This window comes from Acanthopagrus latus, chromosome 7, assembly GCF_904848185.1.
Source record: "Acanthopagrus latus isolate v.2019 chromosome 7, fAcaLat1.1, whole genome shotgun sequence".
In the NCBI taxonomy this organism is placed as follows: domain Eukaryota; kingdom Metazoa; phylum Chordata; class Actinopteri; order Spariformes; family Sparidae; genus Acanthopagrus; species Acanthopagrus latus.
In genome coordinates, this window is record NC_051045.1 from 18168480 (window position 1) to 18192397 (window position 23918).

The 23918-nt window shown below is 40.3% G+C and overlaps 1 protein-coding gene across 11 annotated transcripts in view; it reads left to right on the forward strand.

The window, feature by feature from the left end:
• The window catches only part of LOC119023368 (neural cell adhesion molecule L1-like protein), a 58082-nt gene that overhangs the window by 28506 nt on the left and 5658 nt on the right, over nt 1–23918 (forward strand). For 5 of the 11 annotated variants that reach the window (XM_037105237.1, XM_037105236.1, XM_037105240.1 and 2 more), the window contains 17 exons: nt 1796–1907; nt 3174–3334; nt 4168–4333; nt 4739–4863; nt 5062–5166; nt 6969–7166; nt 7584–7654; nt 7755–7977; nt 8842–8957; nt 10853–11057; nt 12009–12131; nt 13769–13951; nt 20632–20670; nt 21060–21122; nt 21565–21678; nt 21964–22125; nt 22517–22699. In XM_037105237.1, the coding sequence (XP_036961132.1) occupies nt 1796–1907; nt 3174–3334; nt 4168–4333; nt 4739–4863; nt 5062–5166; nt 6969–7166; nt 7584–7654; nt 7755–7977; nt 8842–8957; nt 10853–11057; nt 12009–12131; nt 13769–13951; nt 20632–20670; nt 21060–21122; nt 21565–21678; nt 21964–22125; nt 22517–22699 (2349 nt within the window). The remainder of the gene's footprint in view (nt 1–1795; nt 1908–3173; nt 3335–4167; nt 4334–4738; nt 4864–5061; nt 5167–6968; nt 7167–7583; nt 7655–7754; nt 7978–8841; nt 8958–10852; nt 11058–12008; nt 12132–13768; nt 13952–20631; nt 20671–21059; nt 21123–21564; nt 21679–21963; nt 22126–22516; nt 22700–23918) is intronic. The other 6 variants (XM_037105242.1, XM_037105243.1, XM_037105244.1 and 3 more) reach the window with 6 other exon arrangements.

Sequence of the window (23918 nt, forward strand, 5' to 3'; positions counted from 1 at the left end):
AATCCCCACAAACATTTTCTAATGTTTCTTGATAAGATAAATTTTAGCTATTTCGTTCTGTTCACATTTTTAATTATTCTTTGATGTCTATCAACCTTGGCTTTTGGGATGGTTAATGGGGTTCAAACATTATTAAACATTTGTGGCATGGAGTAAAGGTGCAGGCTTTAGCATTTAAAAAATAAAAATGAAAGTAAGAGGAGAACCATGACAGACAGTGCCTAGAAGGATGGATCCAAGGATTTATGTTGATTAGACTGAATTTGCAAGATTTTTTTCACTCTTTAATCAGCCCATGTTGTGCTCACATCTACTATAGCTTTATCTTCATTGTGGGTTGAAATCGTAGCCACATCACTCTAAGATGCAGCTGTAACGCTTAAGGCTGTGGATTGTACAGCTTGAGATGCAGCTCTGCATGTTGTACTGAGCCATTAGCCTCTCATCTTTTGGCATCGATGAAGATATATGAAAGGATCTTCCATTTATCATAGTAGAGTAAATGGCTGCATGTGCTGTATGTAGTGCCTTGATCCAAAATCCACTGGCCCCATGAAGCGTTTTCAAGGGGTTCACTGTCGTCAACACATGGAGAAGAGAAGCTACAAACACTGTAACTGGTGGGCGACCTGCTCTGCTACCTGAGCCACATCCACCCAAATTACATACTGAATATACATCCTGCAACAGAAGTCCCAGGCAAATCGGTCCCCTCTGAGATTATACAGTAGTGAAGTATTTTTCAATCAGTTTTTCCATTCCAACACTGAGCTCATTATCACCTGTTTCTCCAGTCTGGAGAAGTAGATGGCAATTTAAATAGAGGTTTACCTAATAAAGAGGCCCTCTATGGAGAGAGTCCCACTTCAAGCCTTAAAAAAAAAAAAAAAAGAAAAATTCTAACATGAATTAGTTTATACTATAGTAATATAAGAATCATTGTAATTTTAACACAATTAATTAACAATAGCAACCAAAAAAAAAACCCCACAAAGCTCTAATGAAAGTCTGTCAAAACTGCATATAAATAGTGTTTACCTAGTACTTCTTTCTATCCTGCTGCTTTTACAGCCCTACAGAGCTGCCATTAATGGATCTATTATCTGTAAATGTATTATTTGATTATTTTTGTGATTAATTGGTTTATTGTTTGAAGTATGAAGGGTCAGAAAATATTAATAACAAAAAACAAAAACAGACGCCCATTGCAATTTTGCATCTCAAGTTTAGATATTCAGATTTCAGTTTGTCTGATCTGCGGTCCAGCGCTTGATGATAAAGGTCTTTAGTTATCTATGATAATGAATGATAATGTATTCATTATCATAGAAGACAAAGAAAACCAGCCAGTATGCACAGTATTTAGAAGATGAGAGTACAAATCTTTGGCATTTTATTAATCAGTGATCAGAATTGCTGCCAATGAATGTTCAGTTGGCTAATTGACAGATCATTACAGCTTCTCTTCCATATTTGTCTAAGCCATGGCCACTTGACATGAATCGAACTAAATGATGATATTAGATTGTTTATAAAAATATATGCAAATATCTAGACAAATAGGTTGAGTTAGTAACTGGCACCACTCCAAATGTCTTATGAGATGTTAAATGCGCTAAGAAATGTTGGAAATTGAAGTGTTACACAGAGGTTTTGATGCTTGTGCCTGCTTTTGAATTATATCTGTATTATCAGTTATCTGTTCTTATGCCCATATTCTTTGTGAGAACATTCTCATGGGCAATCACTTGACATTTGAGCTGCTGTAATCTCCCCTCCTTCCCCTCGCTCTTAGATATGGCTCCCCGGATACTGACAAGGGACTATCAAGACTATGCTGTAGTGCTGGGAGGAGACATCACGATGAACTGCAGTGTTTTTGGCTCTCCACCACCTGAAGTCTCTTGGTAAGCGATCACCAAGGAGATCAGGTATTGGTCTGTGTGACGTCTGTACATGTTTTGACATGTATTGTTAAAACACAAGTTGTATCCTTCATCTATTTATATGACAGTGTGTAACTGTGTGCTGTTTACAGGTGTCTGTGCTGTCTTGTTGGCCATTTCAGGCACAGCGTGGTTTTCATTGTGCTGGCTGCTCGGTTCAGTGCAATGCTGTGAGCCCAGTAGTGCCCGTTGTGCCTGAAAGAACTTTAAAGGATACGTTCACCCAAAAATGCAAATTTATTCGTTATCTACTCACGCTCTGATGGTGGTGGAAGGTTGGGTTAAATTTTGTGGTCAACAAAACATTTCTGGATCTTCATAGCAAAAATGAGAATTTTCATTTTTGGTTAAACTGATCCGTTAAAGAAAGAAGCAGAACATGTACAGTATAACGGCTGTGAGTCATGCTATTAATCCCACACTGCTTCGGGTGTCCGCATGTCACAGTCTGATGCTTGACACTTATGTCTGTTTAATGAGATAATCCTCTTCCGTTGCTTGAATTTGGGCTAATTAAATCCTATTAACTACCTCTGCAGCTCCGCTACAGTCCAACAAAAGGGAAATAGGATCTCAGAGAGTTCCTGACAAAACACTCTTAACTTGACAAAGACCCTTGCAAAATTAGGATCGTTCCTCTGAATCCATTAGATGTATTCAAGCAACTCTAACCAGAAGCTTGATTTCACAGTTTTTTTTTCAGAAAGAGAGATGCATTTCAGAGTGAGACATGTATTTTATTTCAATCAACTGAAATATAGCCAATGTCAAAATATTCGCGATGTGTAAAAACATAACTAGATTCAACTTCAAAATCATGCTTACTCTGAATTTGATGCCAGCAGCAGGTGGCAGACAGGTTGGGGTGAGGTTTGACCACTTTTATATGATTGTATAAAAGATATTACTATAAATAACTGTTGTCATTAAACACAGTTTGTTGTCAGCGATTGCATTTAATTTGTGTTTTACACAGGGTCCGAACTTGTGTGAAGGAAAAAATTAATTTTGGAAAATAATACACTATATACTGTGGATAATATGCTGTGAGTCTTCCTCTGAAATGAGATGAATATCTTGGCTCAAAACTGATCCAAATATACTAAGAAACACAGGCTGAGATTGTAGCAAAATGGCACCTTAACTGGCAAACTATGAAGTGCACATGTGCTGTCGTATAAGTAGTACACAGACTCTAAAAAAAGGTGTGAAAACTTTCTCTTCTAGGTCCAAATATGAGACTCCAGGACCCATTGAAGGGGAGCGTTTTTCCCAGAATGGATCTTTGCAAATCATCATCGCAGAAAAAAGGGACAGCGGGAAATATGTGTGTGTCGCCTCTAACAGGGAGGGCAAGTCATCCATCACTGCTATACTGGATGTGAAAGGTATCTCAGCAGCATGATTAGTGTTGACTCCCTTAAGCAGGATTAGTACTAGTCACTGCACACAATTATGCATTAAAGGGCTAGTTCACCCAAAATGACAAGGGATGTTTTCACATGTGTTTATCTGCTTGGCTAGACCAGATGGATGGGGTGGAATTTTTCTTTTTGTTATTCAGGTGCACTGACCCTTTGAAATTGAAGTCAGTGTGGTTGTGTTGTTATAACCACACTTGGTTAAGTACTTTTCTTCCTGACAAGTCAGTTTTTGCCGGTCATTTGTTCAGTAGAAAGCTGAAAACCACATCATAAATACAAGATGTTTAAGATCTGGAAGGTAGAATTTATTTCTTTTCGACGTGCTCTGCTGTGATTGATCAAGCAGTCAAAGTGGTCTGTCTCCGTTAGCCCCTTTGAAAAATGCTTGTACTGAGTAGCACATAAATATCTCAGCATCTGAATTTAAAATTCATCTTTCACTGATGTTGTAAAAAGATGCAGCATAAATAATAATGTGGTGGAACATATTTAGAAATATATTTTTCATGGGTTGTTTCATAAATGCAAATTACTGTGGAAATTTATTGAGCAATATCGAGACATTTCCATTTTGATTACTTGTTTCACAAATCAAAGAGGCAGTTACTGCAAGAAAGACTCGTTTATAAAGTAAATAATTTGGTTCAACTTCTCATATTCACACTTTATTTGAAGCATAGACGAATAATGAATAATTTACATCTCCAGCTCTTGTCTAACAAGACAAATTTTACTATCTGTTGTATCAGTTTAATGTACCTGTGTGTTCTTCGCCCTGACTTCTCTTTTACCTTCAGACCCAACAAAAATAGTTGGTCCACCTCAGGATGCACAGGTCATCAGTGGGACCACGGCCCAGTTGAAGTGTCAGACAGAGTACGATGAGAGCCTGCGGGGCTCCTTTGAGGTGGTTTGGAGGAAGGATGGAGAGGAGCTCCCACTTTCCTTTGAGGAAAATTCCAGGTCAGTGGCTTTGGTTTAAAAGTTTTTTCCATGGGTTTTAGTTGTGTTTGTTAATAAGATGTCTTTATTCAGTGTCTTTATGTCAAGGAAGAAAAAAAATCCCAGAAGCTTTGTTTCTTATATTGATCACTGGAGGGCTAAAGATTGGGGAGGATTTTTTTGTCCTCTGTATCAGACAAGGTCATATTTCTGTTCGCCTGGTCGCTGGGTGGTTTATCAGAAACCATAGCAGTTTTAGCTACAGCTGTGTGCATTTTGATGCAGATCCAGGCTGTGACGAGCTGAAGGAAATCAACTTTTCATAGATAGGGACATACTTCACATGCTCACTGAGTGCTTTCTACTTGGCTGATTGATTGTATTAGTATTCCTGCTATAAAGGGACAAATGTTTTGATATTTTCAGATATGTGCTGGACGACGGCATGCTGCAGATCATGAATGTGAACCTGAGTGATCAGGGAGTCTACACATGCGTTGCCAGAACCAGCTTAGATGAGGACAGTGCCACTGCATTACTCACCATACTGGGTAAGAGGGTTATGTAAATAATAAAGTGTAGAATATCATCAATTATTGATAAGATGACTGAGAATATAGACAGCAGTATCAATAAATTAAAACAGGTCATTCGATTGTGGTTTGGATGCCATTAAGTTTAAGCCCTCAAAACTGACATTTGCCACTGAACATCTAAAGTGTTTTTTTATGTTTTTTCATTTGTTGCAGATGTTCCCGATGCTCCAAAAGATTTAAAGATATCTGAAATTAAGAGTCCGAGGAATGTCCTCTTGTCTTGGGTGCCGGGGAGCGACCACAACAGCTCCATAACAGGTAAATGTTACTGAAGAGGAAGAAGAAAATTAGAAGGCTATGACAGCAAAGAGTGCAGGCGGTATTAGTGCCATATAATAGAACAGAGACGAATAATTTAGTCAGAGAGCATTAACATTTCTTTGAGATCTCTCACACAGAAATTGGCTGAACTGTATCACCGGAAATACTTGATTGTGATTGTTCTATTGTTAATTCAGCCACCGAACGTCACTAAAACGTTTTCATGTCTCCTCTGTTGTGAAAAAGCGTGTTAACAGATTCTGAGGCTATGACCTGTGTTGAGTTCAAACTGAAGGTTTTATGTAACAAGCGATGGCTGCAAATAACTGTGAAGTAGCAGAGAAGCTTTAATCTTTACTCTCCTGTTTATTTTTAGAACTTACTGATTTACAAAAATGTACACCAATTGATAAATGTCACCTCTTGTAATGTTTATTAGCTTTGATACACGCAATCTATGATCAGAAATTAGAGTAGACAAGCCTGAGGAAGATCTTTTGTCAGACTGAAGTCATTTTAATTGTTTAATTAAACATTTTGGAGCAAGAGACATCAGTTGCTAGGCTGGCTCTTTTCTAAATGATATCTGTGGATCAGACAGCACCAGGTGGATGTGTGTAGAAATATTCATTTATTGTAATTAATTTGACATGGAAATAGCCAAAAGCTATTGCTGTGTCTGAAATCACTCCCACATGTACACATTTATTATTCCCCACATGATAAACAGTGAGTCAGATATTCTCGGGGTGTTGTTAACTGAGACTTTGGACACATTTTTTCAACATGCTTACAGGTGTAGCGCTGCATTACTAATTTACACATCTGTCATTTCAGAAACAAGGATGAAGCGTTGCCCTCGGGGGCATTTGGCAAGAAGTAGCTACAGTTGAGATCTACACCTCCCAAGATAGATGAGATTGATTTCACTCTTGTGTCTGTAAATTAAGCACAAAGCAGTAATAAGGAGCCTAGCTTTTTAACTGGTTTTAAAACAGGTCTAATATTGATGTTTCTATATGACCTACACAAGCAAACAAGACCATCAGAGAAAAGATCATTTTCAGAGTAATATAGTTATTCTTAACGCCTGTCACCGGGTCAGATTTGCCTTGTCTGGGTCAGATAAGTCATCGTGTTTGGACTAATTTATATGGCGGAGTGATTAAGAGTTGTCTCAGCCTGAGAAAACAGCTTCTCTGTATTCTGGTGGTACGGCACTAAAACAATTACTTTGTTTCTCCACCATCATACTAATTAATTCTTACATGGCCACAAATAGATACCTTACCTCAGCACCGTACAAATAGCTGTGTTTAAAACAAAGGAAAATACTATTCAAAGTACTTCACCCCTTGAACCACATTCAAGACAAATGCATTAAGATCTTTACCATAGGAGACGGTGGTGTATGGAACACTTATCTAAAGGGGCCACCAAAATCAACAATAAATGAACTTGTTATGGCTTTAAAGGCTGGACGTGTAGCGAAACAGCAAGCCTCGTTTTCTCCACAGTTAAAATATCTGCCTACGTAACACAAAGACCTGAGAGTGGTGTCAATCCCCTCATCTCACTTTTAGAAAGGAGGAAAATAAAAATTGTAATCAGAATGTTAAGCTATTCCTCTGTTGATCTAACCAAGCGTGAGGTTTTTTTTTTTTTAAACCATCACTAAGGTAAAATGTACTGTACAGTACATTAAAAGGAGTCCAATGAATGCTTTCTGGGCTCCTGTATTCATCAGTTGTACAGTGATAAGTGAATGTGTATGACTCACGTCTCCTCCATGAACACAGAATTCATAGTGGAGTATGAGGAGAGCCAGTGGGAGCCTGGCAGGTGGAAGGAGCAACAGAAAGTCCCTGGTAACCAGGCAACAGCTGAGCTGGCACTACACGGACATCTTGACTACCAGTTCAGAGTGTTTGCTGTTAATGCCGTCGGACCTGGACCCCCCAGTGAGCCCACTGAGAGATACAGAACACCCCCTGCTGGTGAGACTCGCTCCCTTTAATTAACATTTTCTGCTGTGGTTATCTGACCATTGTGACTGCAAAGTTTTTTTTGCAATTCTTTTGAAATGTGCAAAAGGGTCTCTGTGTGGAGAAGCAAGCCTTTTGGACAGAAGACTTTGGAACAGCAGGGGTTTTCGATATTTTTGGGCCACAAAAGCCCTTAAAGTCCCCAAATATCAGCATCCTGCACATGTTGCTGCTTAACCGTGGCTCTCTTTTATGCATGAAATGAGAATACTTGTGCTAGACGGTCTGTTTAAGCTGAACATTATGAGTAGACATCTTTCATTTCAGGAGTAAAAAGCTACAGCTGAAAAGTAGATAATGAAAAGGAGATACACCCTTCATGCTATTTTTTCATTTGTGATTATATGATTGTAAAACTTCTTTTCAAAGCTCCTGATAGGAACCCAGAAAACATCAAAATTCAAGGCCATCTTCCTCATCAAATGGACATTAGCTGGGAGGTAAAAGAAAGAGCACATCTATCCATAAGACTGCACACTAGAAACCATTATAGCACAAATGCATTCTTCAAGGTTTCTTCAGTACACTATTCTGTTGCAGCCACTGTTGCCTATTGAACACAATGGCCCTGGTCTGGAGTACAAGGTGAGCTACAGGAAACTGGGGGTGGAAGATGTCTGGACTGAGCATCTGGTCAAAAGACACTCCTTTGTTGTGAGGAACACGTCCACTTTTGTCCCCTACGAGATCAAAATTCAGAGCAGGAACAGCCATGGCAAGGGCCCCGATCCCAAAGTTGTCACTGGGTACTCCGGAGAAGATGGTGAGTTTTAGACTTTATATGTTCCCTACTGTATGTATTCATATCATTAATGTATTTAACCCAGAGTTCCATGTTCTTATTTGCACATCTCTTTAGTTCTGCTGTTTTATTAAAACTGATGTTTAGCCCTGAGGCTAAAGTAGCACATGTAGCTGTTGTTTTTTTTCTTGTCACTTACTGTGAACTTTTTGTGTCACCGACTCCCACCCTGTCTTCAGTCGTCTTTTGGCATTGTCTGCGGGAAAATGTGTCAGGTTAAGTTCCTTCCTTTATTTTCTTTTGCCCGTGGTTTTAACCCCGTGCCAGGTGTGCAGTAGTGACTCTTCCTCCCCTCTGAAATAAAAGAGACAAAAGAAAAAAAAAACTCCTTGGCTAAATCCAGCAGGTGGCAGATAACCTTTGTAGTGCAGAGGGATGTCAAATTTCCATTTCTGTCTCAGAAGCTGTGGGAGATTTGACAGATCGGGATGCACTTTAGCCCAACCGTTGCACATTGGCTGCTTCTCCCACTAGAATTTGCTGTGCTTCTATCCTTTCCTGCAACCAGTACAGTGACATGTAGAGCAGAAAATACTGAGAGCATTTCTTGTTTCATGAGTAGTCTTGTATGGGTCCCTTAAAAACTGCTTTGAACAAAGAAGCTACTTCATTTATTGTGTGATTGTTCATTGCTTTTATTTACCGCCGTCACTGACAACAGATTCTTTTTGCACGGCCAACACAAAGTAATATATATTCTGTCTAATAAGGTGTTTTTTCAGTATAGGATCTGTCTTTTTACAGGCTTCATGGTAGTGTTCAGGAGCCTCTGTTGTTTTCAGTGCGTGTTTATTCCTGACCTTCTACTTTCTATATGTTCTTCAGTCCCTACTGCAGCACCACGGGACGTAGCAGTGGAGGTGTTCAACACCACGGTTCTGAGAGTTAGCTGGACCCCGGCTCCACCCGCAACAGTGAGAGGTCATCTAGGGGGCTACGATGTAAGTTTTCATGGTCCTGAAGCATGATTTCTATAAGACGTCTATAGTACTTCAACCTGGCTTCTTCAGGGTTGTATAACAAAAGACTTTCAAGGTACTTACTTAGTGTTTACACAAGATAGGTACAGACAGGTTAAATGAAATTAATTACACAGGGTTGTTGTCTAACATTAGTTACTTGATAATACAGGTTCAAAAAGATACTTGTTACTTTGTGCTTTGTAATTAACTCACATGTCCTAAATGATCTGTAATTATATGCGCAAAAATACAAAAACTTAATATAGAGTCCTGTTAATTAATATGCCTAGTATTTACTAGGTATTTATATTTAAGAAAGTTTCATCTCAGAACACTGGTTTCCAACCTGGGGGTTCCTGACCCCCACTAGGGGTCACCAAAGTTTCACAGGGGGGTCGCGAGGACTTCTTCATTTTGAGGGGTGTAAGAAACTAAAGGAAATTTTTACTTTTGAAGTTCAGATTTATTATTTAAGAAAATAACTTAATAAAGAATCACATAGGATAAGGAAACAGTGAAGACCTGAGCATAAGCTATTTTCACATATTGCCTGCTGTTAGAAACAGCCAAAGGACGTATAGAAGAATCACAAAGTGTCAGGGAGAAGAAGACACTGGATTTGTTAAAAAGAAGCACATTAAATATGTTTGATTGTGAAACATATATACAGAAAATGTTACGGAAAATCAAGATCTCTGATGAAACATTCACGGGAAATGATCTACTCAGAATTGACTTCTTGCAGCCTGCAAAAAGACGTTTGATGATGAAGCGGACTTTATGAGCTCCAAATCCTATACCTGGATTATTAGGTGCAGTCGGACACATTTGTCTCCTTTTTATGTTAGATATATCTTTTTTGTACCCTTTTTCACTCATGTTCCTTCAGTGTGTCATAACCAGAAACAACTCCCTTGGAAAGTGGCACCCCCAGTTTTTAATGGGGCAGGAAACAGCTGAGACAGAGATGCAAAATGGTCATTATGTGATTTTATACCAGTGAATCTTTTCACTATACCCTGTTATTATCCATAGCAAAGCTTCCTTAATTGTGTGACAATGAACAGTACAATATGAGTGACACACTGACATTTCTTGCAAAGCATAAAAACTCTACAAACAAAGTTATATGTCAGTTAAATCTGACAGTGTTTCATAGATGCTCTGTACTGGTGTAAGATTTGCTTGGGGTCTTCTTAACTTTCTGCATTTCAAACTCCACTAATTATCCTCCTCTGAACAGTCTACCTTTTCTGGTGGAATAAATTTGTCATTAGCGCGCTAAAAAAAGCCGTGCATCACCTGTGGTGGATGAACTCGACTGTGAGAATCGTGCATGTTTTCTCAGAAGCAACAGTTTCGAGGGAAGTTGTTGTGGACATGTGAAATGAGCAACAAATACGTTCCCAGATTACTTTTTAGAAGATGAGTGTATGAATTTCAGTCTTTAATTTGTTTATCAAAAAAAACGATGTGTGAACTCAGAATGCACTTTTTAGATGTGGTAATATGATATGATATGAAATGATGATTTTTGTCACATTTTTCATTAATGCACTCTGTCACCTGTATTGGTGTTGTTGTTAAAAGTATGTAGGTGGCACAGTGGTTGACAGGATGACAATGACAACAGGATTGTGTGAATTAGCTGTTTTGACAGACACACTGTCGTCGCTTGAGGTGATCTGGAGAAATCTCAGCTTCACAGTTCATATGTGGTATCTGTCTCATTAAAGGGGAACTGGGGCATCAATTGCTGCTCCTCAATGTTTTGTGTCTAACCGTTCTGTCTTAATCTTTTCTCCTTCTCTCCCTCTACTCTGTGGTCTTTTCTGTCGTGTTCCTCAACACCGTCCTCAACCTCCCTCTCACAGGTTCAGTGGTTTAGAAAACGGAGTTTGCTGAATCCCAACAAGGTTTTAGATGAACGCGAGTCCATGTCTTTTCCTGGAAAGAGGACTCACGCCATTGTGCCGGGCCTTAAACCTTTTTCGGAGTACAGACTCACTGTCAATGTTTTTAACAAGAAGGGCAATGGGCCCAACAGTGACCCTGTCACCTTCAACACTCCAGAGGGAGGTAAGGACCCACAAAAATACAACAAATAGGTGCTCTTCACACACTTGAAGAGCAAAAGATACACTGAAGCTTGTGGAAAAATAAATTCATGACACGGTGAATCACACAAGAAGAAAAGGAGATTTGACAAAAGCCCACATTTCGATTACTTTCAAGCATCCTGCCACTCAAAAATGTGTTATGCTTATTGTTACTTCACTTGGTTGTTTGTGCTTCTCTGTGCAGAATAATAAACACACAGAGCTTGACACTAGAGGGCTGTTTTGACTGTTTTCAAATTTACCTGCCGAAGGAGGGAACTTTTCTCTGTGCTCACTCTAAAGCTGAGCATTGCACCTGCAAGCATGGCAACTAGTTTGGAAATCACTCACCATTCAGGATAACGTGGGCACTTTAAACCTCCAACACTGAAAAAGGACTCTTTAGTGAAGAAGACATTTTGTGCCTAGTAACTGTAGAAATAATAAAAAACAAAAACAGTTGCATATTCATTGGTTGTGGATTTTTCCCTTAGTGAGGGAGAAGGACTATCTGTTATTTAAATGTAACCAGGTAATTAAACCTTGGAAAACAGTGGAAAAAACTGATTGAGCATACGCATTCTTATATGTCTCGAAACATGTCTGGAGACCAGGAGAGAAAAATCATCAAAGGTTTCTTGTGAAAATACTTGTTTAAGACTGCCTATTGTAGCAGCCCTGTGAAATGACAGAGCCGCTTAATACTGTCATGTGTGACATCGGTGTGGTTTTTCATCCGTTTCACAAATAAGAACCAGTTAAAGAAAGCTTTTATATATATATTTAAAAAAAAACATAAAAGAAAATATCAAGCTGATTCCAACATCCTAAAAAATTGTTTCCACAGTAAAACAGACAAGCAAAGCATATAGAAAAGCTGTTTGAGAAACATGTCTATACAGTCGGTGCATTAATGTTACTGTTTTCACAGTTCCTGCTCAAGTGCCCATCCTGACCGCCTCCAATGCCCAGAAAGACACCATTTTGTTGGTATGGGGCCCGCCGTTGGAGACAAACGGCATCCTCTCTGGTTATCTCCTGCAGTACCACCTCTGTATGTACACACACACACACACACACACACACACACACACACACACACACACGCACACACACACACGCACACATACTAAGGTCTTTGAATAATTACTCGTTGACTTACACAACTTTGGTCCCGTGTGAGTGTTTTCATGAATAGATTTGTATTATCTGTAGCTTTTATGTGGGGTGAGGCATTGTGGAGAAGTGTAGCTGGAATGAAAAGATACTTCATTCATGATCATCATCCCCGTCTTTCCTCCCCTCTCCTCTCTTGTGTTTTCATACCGGACACTAGGTTGCACTGTTTAACACCAAACCCTCCATGACGGTCTGCAGCAGCGCAATTGTGATGGCTACTTTAGATTGTGGTTTGACAGTCTCCTCAGTGTTATCTTGTATGATCCTGTGCTGCAGGTGCTCTTGCAGAAATGATCATTTAGGCCAGCGCTGTTAGGCCCTCCTCTACAAATTTCTTTATCATTCATCTCTCAGAAAGTATTGCTACAAAAAAACCCCTCTCCACCTTTGTGCTTGAGAACAGTGAGGGTGAGGAAGTGAGTGAGGGGCTTTCATTACGCTTCCTCTGTTTTCAAAGCCCACGCTCTCATTGGCTGACATTTCTGAAGTCTTTTGTGTAAAATGTGAAGGCAGAGACAGCCCTTCGCCGCCTCCACCAGCACCCACGGAGTCTGGCCAGCTCTACAATACACTCTGTCCCCCTCTCCTTTCTGCTTTTTCCCATATCAGATGTCAGACTTTACACAGATATTACCACACAATGCAGGCTGTGGGTGTCGGAGTTTTTTTAAGCTGAACTGATTCACCATGAACCTCAAGGATATTTCACATTTTGCTGCAACTGCACTGGATGCACTATAACACACGTGGTAATGTACGCACCGTCTGCACATCCAGTTGAGTCATGAAACGGCTGTGTAATTAGTCCGACGGTGTTCACGAAACACATGAGGTATCCAGTTCTCTGCGCTGCAAACAAACATCAATTTTCTAAAGAGGCACCTGCATGTTTCAGCACAGTAATGACATCAACATGGGGGGTTCGATTGTTTCCACAGTCTGTAGGCACACATACTGTACTTGGATCTATAATGCAGATTTGGTGATACATTATGCTGCTTGTGATTACTACTACTACACAGAATCTCTCCCTCTGACTTAAGATGATTTTTTTCTTTTCTGTCTTTGTCTTCCATCTGCTTTATCCACCTGTTGTAATTCTTATCTTCCTTTTACACTACACAATTTTTCCAGCTTCTCCTTCATCATTTCCTCCTCCTCCTCCTCCTCCTCTTTTCATCCATTGCCACTTGTTTACACACTTCACTTCCCTCCCTCCCTCCACATCCTCTTGAGCGCTCTATCTCCTCCTTTCATCTCCCTGTGCCTTTCTTCATAATGTATTCCTCCTCAGCTCACCTGTCACGACTTGTGTCTGCCACGCTCACTTTCTGCATGAGCTAGCATGACATCTCTTCATCTCCCTCCTCCCTCAACCGTTGACCCTCATTATTGCTGTGTTCCATTAACATACAACACAAGACCAGAAGTGATGACTTTTTATGTGTCGATCCATCGTAGGTTCACTCACGCCTCGTGAGCTGACCTGACATCTCTCCCCTTCCTCTATAGTTGATGAGCCCACACTGGAGGTGGTTGATTCCCAGGAGATAAACATCACCAAGGCCGACACCACCCAGTTGCGGCTTCGGGGCCTGGAGGAGGGCAGGCTCTACCGCTTCCACCTCAGTGCCTGCACTCGAGCGGGTTGTGGACCTCCGCTGGCACAGGAGAGCAGAACTGTCACTTCAGCCCGTGAGTAGATGACATCAGTGTACGTGTGGTGGCTAATAAGAAACCATTCAAATTGGTTTAGGAGTGAAAGCCCCACTAGTGTTTTAACTAATGATTACTTTAATTGTGTTACCCAGAGGCCCATGTGACATCCTTAAATGTCTTGTTTTGTCCACAATGCAAATATTTTTATTTTACGTTCACAGAGGAGTGAATAAACCATCAAAAATCAGTTTATATTCAAAAACTGGAATTGGAGAATTTTGAAACTTTTCCCCCCCTTAAAAACATTATTTTGATTCAGCATGTATCAAAAGAGCTGGCGATTAATTTAATAGTTGACATCTAATTATGTTGCAACTGTTTAGCACACAACAGACATGGTAGTTTCAATGTAGGTGTTCATACAAAATGGAGATATTTATAGGAATGGTTGCACTGTACCAGACATTAAACTATTTTTGTAACTACGGGGCAAACTAATTAACCTTTCGAAAACAGCTAATTAGTTTTGTGACTGAACCCCTCATAATAATGATAAAACCATTTTTATAAATATTGCTCCTTTCAAAACAAACTCATTAAGTGCATACTAAATTAGGGATCAAGAACTTATGATATCTGTATTGTTTATACAATAAAACAGATGAAATAATTCAGGTAATTACAAAAAAATTCCATCGGTTATGAAAAAGCCGCAAGATAAAAACAAGTCTTAAGAAGAGGCAGGCAGGTCTGCAGCGTAAAGCCTGGTCCCTCTTGGTGACAAGTCCAGTTGCCAGAAGATCTCTAGTAGCGATCAGGCTCAGGGAGAGAAAGCAAATCGCAGATGTAGGCAGGAGCCTGATGGTCAAAAAGGCTCTATGAACAAGCGGTAAAATCGTAAAATCAATTTCGACATCTCACAGTTAACCAGTGAAGGGCAGCAAGGATCGGTGCGATGTGGTTGCTTCTCTCAATACGTGGTAAAAGCCTTGCAGCAGCGTTTTGTATCAGCAGCAGTCTCTGGATGCTTCGCCTACTGATAGAATAGAATAAAGTGCATCTCAACAGTCGAGTCTGGCGGAGATAAAAGCGTGGATTACCTTTTCCAAGTCTGCAGACGAGAGAAATGACCTGATCTTGGTTGGCTGTCTCAGATGGGCACAGCAGCACTGCAACACTTTAGTCACCTGAACATCAAAGGATTCAGAATGAAAAAATAATACCACAGGATGATGCCATTAGGGTTATCTCAGCTTTTTCACATAAAAGCCTTTAAAGTGTTACACACTTGTGCTGTGGAGTAAGAGAGAAGTGGGTGTTTATAAGAAATGGTCTTCTGAAAAAGACTCTTTTCACTGCATCGTGGGATTTGTAGGATCCAGTGTTTTTGGTGCTCACCCCACACTGAACAAAAGTCAGGACATTTTATCTTCTGATGCAAAGATTTTGATTTTTTGCATCAGTTCTCTGTTACAGTCTGGATTTTTCAGACTGTCAAAGCAGTTTGAGGCATTTAGAGCTTTAGATAAAAGCAAAAGGGCTTTTCTTCAGGCATTTTCAAAAAGATGCTGCGAGCCAGTGTTGCTCATCTAAAACGAGAGTGCTATGCATTTAGTTGTTCATTTTTTGGTGTAACAGCAGAATTGTGAGCAATTTCTGTCCTCTAAATGCCCATTTAAAGAAGTCCAGTGTGTGAAGTCTGCTTGAGATAAACGCATGAATTAGTCTTGCTTGAACAGACTTCAGGAGGGGGAACTCAAAGAAACAGGCACCAGGACGAATAGAGGTGCTGCACCTCTTTCCACTGCTGCAGCAACGGACAATTTGAAAAAAATCATGTCTTTTTAGTAGTCAACATGCTAAATAAAGTATGCAACCAAAAATGAGCATAAGAGACCTTTAAAGCTTACAAATAATTGTGTATTGTAAGTGTATTTTTAGTTATTGATTGTAGAAAGAATGTGAGCGAGCTTAAAGCATTTTGTTTTGCTTTACTTAAATGAATTATCGTGTCATCTGCATAGCTGTGAAAATTGACATTACGCACTCTGAAGGCATCACCTAAAGGAAACAGGAAAAGTGAGAGGATCACACACAAGATCAAAGCAGATTCCCAAAGCTAACAAACAAAAGATGTGTGATTTCCTGGATAACATCAATAGCTGACATGATAGAAGCTGTGCTCCCAGTTATGTTTGTGCGGATCAAATTAAAAACCTCATCAGCGGGGCATTTCTTTCTCTTTTTTTTTTTTTTTTTTTTTTGAAGTTTTCAAATTTTTCTAAATCTAGATTTAGACCCATGCAATGCTTTGTCTGACTGGAACTTCCCAATAATAATGTTTGATGTCAGAAAAAGCTGGCAACAATTTCTTCAATCTTGCTTTGAAGAATGAGACCTGTAACTAATGAGAAACCTCATTGTCCAGGTTAGGTTTTGTTGTAGAATCAATAGCATGAGATGGCACAAAAGCTTCTCAGTTTAGTGAAAAGTGGTGATAAATTTCAGTGTCTAATCTTTAACACATTCAAAGCACTGAATAATGACAGCAAGTGGAGGATTTCTCCTCAGACTTTTAGGCTCGAGGCTACTTTCTGAAGTTACGTTTTGTTTAAGTGAATACACTGATTGTCGTTTTTAGCTACAGTACCAGTTTTGATAATAACTATATTTTTAAAGCATTTAGAAAATTCCTCATGTCTTTGCAGTGGAGTCTGACAAGTGAATGTCAGAGTTCGAGGCAGCATAAATTCATTGCAGAGCACAATGTTTGGGAAAAGAGGCACTTCTTTCAAAGTTATATGCTCTGTATAAATGAAACATGGACCTCCAGTTCAGCTTTTCTGCAGCTTTTCCTTGCAGTGGCTCTACATGGTTTCTTGCTGTGATGTTCTGTCACCCACACCTGTGACCTTTAGTGTTCATCAGGCTGTCGTTCATCCTTTTCAAGCACAGAGCCATACTCACTGAGCGAATTAATGAGCAGATAAGTTCAGAGGACTAATCTTCTCTGAACTGTGGTTTGTCTTGAAACAAACACGTATGTAACGCTGTGATCCTCCCCCTCTCACTGAAGTCACGTAGTGCAGAATCAAGTGAGAGGAGGGCGAACGGGCTAGTCAACCTCTTCCAAGACACTGTACGATCAAAGTTATTTTGAAGCTGTTATTTTAAGGTAAAAAAAACCTTACTTATGTTGCTTTCAACATGAGCTGATTGGATCTAGTTAGGTCAAATTGTATGTGATTTCATCACTCCATTTGTCTTTTGTTTTTGTAGAGAAATTAGACTGACCCTGGTCTAAACTGAATATAAAGCAAAATCATGCAGGTTTGGTCTCTTTACGTTTAATTATTTGCTCACACTCACAGCTAGTTTGACATCATTACCTGCCACCGTTCCGATTTAGCTGCGTTTGACAGCTAGTCATTCAGCCCTGATCAAACACGACAGACCCTGAAAATAAGTGCTAGGAAAAAAAAGATATAGGCACATATATGTACATACACACACACACACACACGCACACATATATATATATATATATATATATATATATATATATATATATATATATATATATATATATATATGTATGTGTATATATATATATATATATATATATACATATACACAGTATATATATATATATATATATATATACATATACTGTGTATATGTATATATATACGTATATATGTATGTATATATATATATATATATATAGTGTGTGTGTGTTTTTTTTTACATATTAAATAAATTAAACAAGTGACATGATGATTCTGACTAAGTGATCAAAATACCTGTCTACAACTGCTGTGTCTGCCACCATTTGAGTCATGCACATAAACTAGACACCTCGCATGCATAGACAAATCAAGGATGGATTGCTGAATGAGCCTGAATCACCCAAGAGGTCAAGGGGCCCTGAAGCCCAAGTCATTGTGTGAAGTCACTACCTCAAGAAGTCATAAAGCAAAAGGCTATGAATCTGAATGAATTTAGGTATTGCCCCTCTCCAGCTTGCCATCCCAAAAAAGATACCAGAATACAGGAAATCACATCTACCAAATTCAGAGTTTTCTGGGGGAGGACCCCCAGATCCCCTTCCACCATTTGCACCCACTTTGTTACAAATAAGATGGGGGCGTCCTTATGCATCTGTGCCGAGGGGGACAGTAGTTTATAATCCGTCACTGTGTTAATACAATTTATAATGTAACATTAGAGTGACATTTGTGTCAATAATGTGGTGGGAGGGGGGCCCCAAATCAAATTCTGCTTAGGGCCCCCAAAAGGCTTGGGCCGGCTCTGGTTCAAAGTTCCTTCTTACTTTATTTGGCAGGCAAAAAGATGTGAACGCATGAGAGGATCTGTGTCCACTATGAATGTTTTAATAAAAAGTTATTCATTCCTCTCCGGCTTTTATGTTTCCTTTGAGAGGCTCTTTATCTTGTAGGTGGATGTCCAGCCTGAGAGCCATTAGATGCATTGTTTGCAAATATGGTTGAGTAGAGGCTCGGTGGGGAGATAAAATGGTTCTGTTTTGGAGCGCTGTCCTCAGGGTGTGTTAGTCACAATGCAGCAGAGTAGATTTATGGATGCCCAGAGTGCGGGGCAGGGGCACCATGAATTTAGAAACGTTGATGGGCAATGATGGAGTGACAGTGGAAAAAAATGAATACATGTGCGTTTGCCAGCTCGAGCTATAAAGTGATCCTTTTAGAGTTCACCTTTGTGCCTTAAGGAGCTTTGAAATGCTTATGGCCATTAAGGTTGAACAGTTGTTTAATTTAAAAATAGTCTGGACAAATGATAGATTAGCACATCAGAACAAAAAACAGCCAGTATGAGCAGATGTGCCCACGTTCAGTGTATCTTTGTTTGAGCAGCTTCTGAGGCAAACTGAGTGGCTGAAGTGAGAGACAGAAGAAAAAAACAAAAAAAAAACAGAGGGATGAAGTGAAACATCTGTGAGACAGAGGTGCAGGAAAAACTGAGAGGGAACAGCTAACAGCCAGAAAAAAAAATCTATTTTTCTCCATTAGGTCTCATGAGATAACAAAGAAGCAGAGATAAAGCGGACTGCAGACGTGACAAAAAGCACAGAGTCACACAAAAATAACCAGATCCTCCAGAGATTAAATTATTTGCTCCCTGGCACAGCATCTGAACAACCAAGCTGTTATCGCCCAACATACGAATGGCTCGGACCTGATGTTAAAATATTTAGTGATAATAAATGACTGCAGTCAGGATCCTGTCTGGATCCAACAATCAGAGCAGGAAAGACTGTGTGAATGTACAACAGTGTAGTTTTTGAGTTTAGAGTTCAAGTGGGGATTACACAACATTCAGACATGGCCCAATTATGCCAATGATTGCAAATTCAGTCCATGGAAAATCAAACACTGCAGTACTGTAAGGGGTTCAAATTACTGGCCTGCATCGAGCAAAGAAAACAACAAAAGGATATCACTTTAATTAATAACATTGGGTCAAGAACTCTCCAACGCATTATTAAAACCTGGAAGGAAAGTGGTGAACTATCATCTTAGAGGAAGAAATGTACAGGGAAAATAATCTTGAGTGATCGTGATCGGAGATAACTTAAATGATTGGTGAAATAAAAAAAAAAAGGAAAAAAAAACAGCTGTAGAAGTCACTGCTATGTCTAATAGTGAAAGTAAGAGCTTTTCCAAATGCATAATATGAAGAGAACTCAGGGGATTAGGACTAAACAGCTGTGTAGCCTTAAGAAAACCACACATCAGTGAGGCTAATCAGAAAAAAGGGCTTCAGTTTGCTAAGGAGCATAAAGATTGGACTCTGTAGTAATGGAAAATGTGGTCTGATGACTCCAGATTTACCCTGTTCAAGAGTGAGGGTAAGAAGAGAGGCGGATGAAGTGATGCACCCATCATGCGGTGAACTTACCGCACAAGGCTGTGGGGGCAGTGTTGTGATCTGGGGCTGCTTCAGTTGGACAGGTCCGGGTTCAGCAACATTACGTGCCCAAAAAATGAGGTCAGCTCACTGCCTGAATATATTGAAGGACCAGGTCTTTACATCAGTGGATTTTTTTCTTCCCTGATGGCATGGGCATATTCCAAGATGACAACACCATGACTCAGATTGTGAAAGGGTGGTTCAGGGAGCATGAGACTTCATTTTCGCACAGGAATTGGCGACCACAGAGCCCAGACCTTAACCACATCAGGAACCTTTGGGATGTGCTGGAGAAGGCTTTACGTAGCGGCCCGACTCTCCCATCATCAATACAAGAGCTTGGCCAAAAATGAATCCAACTCTCAACGGAAATTAATATTGTGTCATTGCAAAAGCTTATCACAACAGAGCCCTCAGAAATATTCAATTTAGTTTCATCAACACCGCTCAATAACTACTGGCTATTTAACTAAGGGACTGTTTGCCAACAAGTGAGCAAGATGTAAAGATTTTGTTATCTCTTTCCCTTATAAGTGCTGCGTTATATTGGATATTATTGTCCATCAGCTCAACAACAAAGTCATGAATCTGCATGCGGTTGTGTTTGCGAGTTGTCTTTGCACTGCCAACGTATTTGCGTCTGTTGGCGTGTGTCGACATATCTGCATGTCTGTATGCGTCAGTGCCTGGTCTATAAACCTCAAAGCTGGCTTTCTATATATCTTTAATCTTCTGCTGTATTTCATTTTCTTTTTATCCCTCTGAAGATTTGCCACCGACTCCAGCTGTGGCCCCCGTTCAGAGCAGTACGTATTGCAGCCTGCAGTCTCTGTGGCCAGCTAACATTGTAGTGGTAGTTGGTAGTGGTAGAGATAGACGTAGGCTACAAGTGTGCTGGTGTAGTGAGTGGCTGGTCATAGCCTCATCAAAAGTGTCTTTGTAGTTTTACAAACATAGTGCTGGTAATTCTTGAATAACACAACATTTTTTTTGTAAAAATGTGTTGTCAGAAAGTTGCTACAATTTCAGTTTCAGCTGAATTGCACCAGCGTAGTTTGCTGCCATTAATCCAGTTTCCCCTGGTTTGCTTTAACAATCCTGCCTTCATGTAGTCTATAGAGCTCGCTTGTTGTGCATTAGACCTGACAGCGTTGTAGCAGAAACCTAACATCTGAGGATTCCTCTTTCTTTTCAGGCCACAACTGCTCTCTCTCTTTCCCCAGCTCTATCCCAGACAACTCCACTCATCCTCCTTTAGGTATATAGCTCACTCACACACATGCACAGCCAATGATATCTCTGAGATCTGCCTCAACTTTCAACTAACAATGGCATCTGAGACGTGGTGTGTTTTCAATCTATTCTGATATTCGCTCATGGTGGGGGGGCGCCGAGAAACGCCAGCTTTGCTTAAGAGAAAAGTGAGGACTGGATGTCACTCACGCCCACGATCTCTATATCTACCCTTTATGAGCCAAAATCCAGCTCCGTTCAATTAAGTCTGGAGCCCAGCGTTGCCTTTTGAACTGTCGTCTTGAAGGGTTTCTGCTCGCTGCACTGTTCTCAAGCTGTGGGGGGAGGAAACCTATTTGCCTCTGCTAATCCTCTTTTCCTGCCTTCTTTCTCTTTTTCTCTGTGCCTGTCTGTGTTTTCCCTTTCCTCCCTTATTTTTCTCCCGCTATTTCTTCTCTCTTTATCAGTTCCAGCCCTGTTGAACATAAGCTCCTATGTGAGTGACACCTTTGCCAAAATCAGCTGGACTGCCAGGGAAGAGCAGCAGGACTCGCAGCTTTATGTGGCTTATAAGAATAACCGTAAGCTACTTTTCCCGTCCCCGCCTTGCTAAACATTTGTATGAGTTTTAGGTGCCATCATGTTTAGGTGGGAGGTTTCATATAAACATCTAAAAATATATTATAAGCCGAGTGCCTGCATGGCTACTTCCATCATTTCCACGATTGCCTCAAAATGTGTTTTGAAACTTATATATAGTACAACAAAAAGCTACTTGGTAAACAGCTCATTCTAACTTCTTTTTTCATAGCATGGATGCTAATACAGACTTGCTGCTTGTGCACTTCTTGTGCTTGGCTGTGCAGGTGATGGTATCTGGCGGATTTCAGAGGCAGTAAACACGTCTCAAAGTTTCCACATAATTGATGGGCTCAAACCCGGAGCGGTGTACACTGTGCGTCTCATGGCCAAGAGGCTGCTCGATAACGCTAGCATTTTCGAAGACGTTATCCAGACTCGAGTCAAAGGTGAGAGGAGAGAAAAGGTGTCGCAGTCGATAGAGCTTAGCGATTTGACTTCTAACCTGCCGTAGCGTCAGGATATCACTGACAAATTGTTATTGACTGTGGTGGATGTGTGAGCTTATTTGTTTTTCCTGCATCTCTGTGCGTTTTTTTTTTTTTTTCCCCTCCCTATCTGATATTCTTTCAGAGGAGATAGAGTGTCATAGCTGAAGGGAATGTGAGTCAAAAAAACGATGTGAGAACATCCTCTCAAACTAGAATCCATCATGTTTTTCTCTTTTCAGTCAAATATAAAGTTGTATGAGGAGTGCTGGAGGGGGCTGTCACACTCATATACACTGATGCGCAAAGTTGATGCTTAAGCTCTCTGCCTCCTTTCCCTTTCTGTCCACAGCTGCGGAAGGTCAGCGGAGGGACTTTTCAACCCAGGGATGGTTCATTGGGACCATGTGTGCTATGGCACTCCTCACCCTTGTTGTGCTCATGGCCTGCTTTGTGCGGAGAAACAAAGGTGGCAAGTATGCAGGTACGCCACCGCCTCGGCCGCAGCAACAAGACATGTTCTCCATGGGAAAAGGTCAGTTAGTCTTTGACCAGGGTTGGGTCCCTTTGCCGCTTCGCTTCAGGAGAGGAATCAAAATTCAACTCATGAAATGAGCAGCACATGCAGAAAACACTAGTTTGACTTTGTTATCATCAGACATTTAAAGGGACAGTACACACCATAATCAGAAATACACATATGTTCTCCTTAGTGTAGTGTATCCATCTAGATTGTTTTGGTTCGAGTCGCTAACATCTGCCATCGAGACGTCTTCTCTCAAATGAAATGGCACCAGATGGCAACAATATCTCTTTCCAGATATCATGACCTAGTTACACAAGATAATCCACAGACTTTCCATATCTCCCTGCAGAAGGAAGCTTGCATTTACTTATAGGCGATAAGCTAGCTAACTAAGCTATCTAAGCTGACTAACGTTAAAGCTCAGCTGAAGAGGCATCATTAATGTTTAAATCCCCCAGCCATGAGCACTAGCCTCTTGGCGGGTGTAGATCGATAGAAAGAAAATAGTTCCGACATGAAAGAGATCTATGGATTATTTTGAGGATAATTGTCATGATAACTGGAAATGGACATTGCTGTTTTTAGTTTTTAGAATGATACCTCCAGAGCTTGGCAATTTGCAACATAACAATAAAAAAACTGGATAAATAGTACCACAAATAAGAGCAAAAATTATGTTTTTTTTTAAATTTTGGGGTGAAGTGTCCCTTTAATTATCTCTAAATTGTCATTAGTTTTTCTGGACAACACTTAGTTTCGACTCATGATCTGATTTTGCTCGACCTCCTGAAAGAAAGAAAATGTGCAATGGGCCTCAACCCTGCTTGGAAATGCATAATGCATGCATGTCGGACAGCTCTGCATGCTAACCCCGCCAAGCCCAATATAATTAACCCCAAATGAACTGTCCATGAGACGCTCGCAGCCTGTGTAGATTAACTGCATGTGAAATAACTCTCGTGGCCCTGTTAGTTCTGCCTGGTACCTCTGATTGCGTACCTTGTCAAGCCAGACAATTGGGAACCAGCCGGCCTTCTTCCCCAGCTCCCCCTCTCACCTACGCAGACCTTCCCTTGCACCTTTTTGCTGCCTTATATCAGAACCAACCTCACTTCCACAAAGGTTTGTACGTGCAGTGTCTGCTTGCTCGGTTTCTTTCCCGCCGTCACCCCACCATTCCACTTTTTTTCGCCCGCTGTTGCTTTTTGACATGGACCACTGAATATTT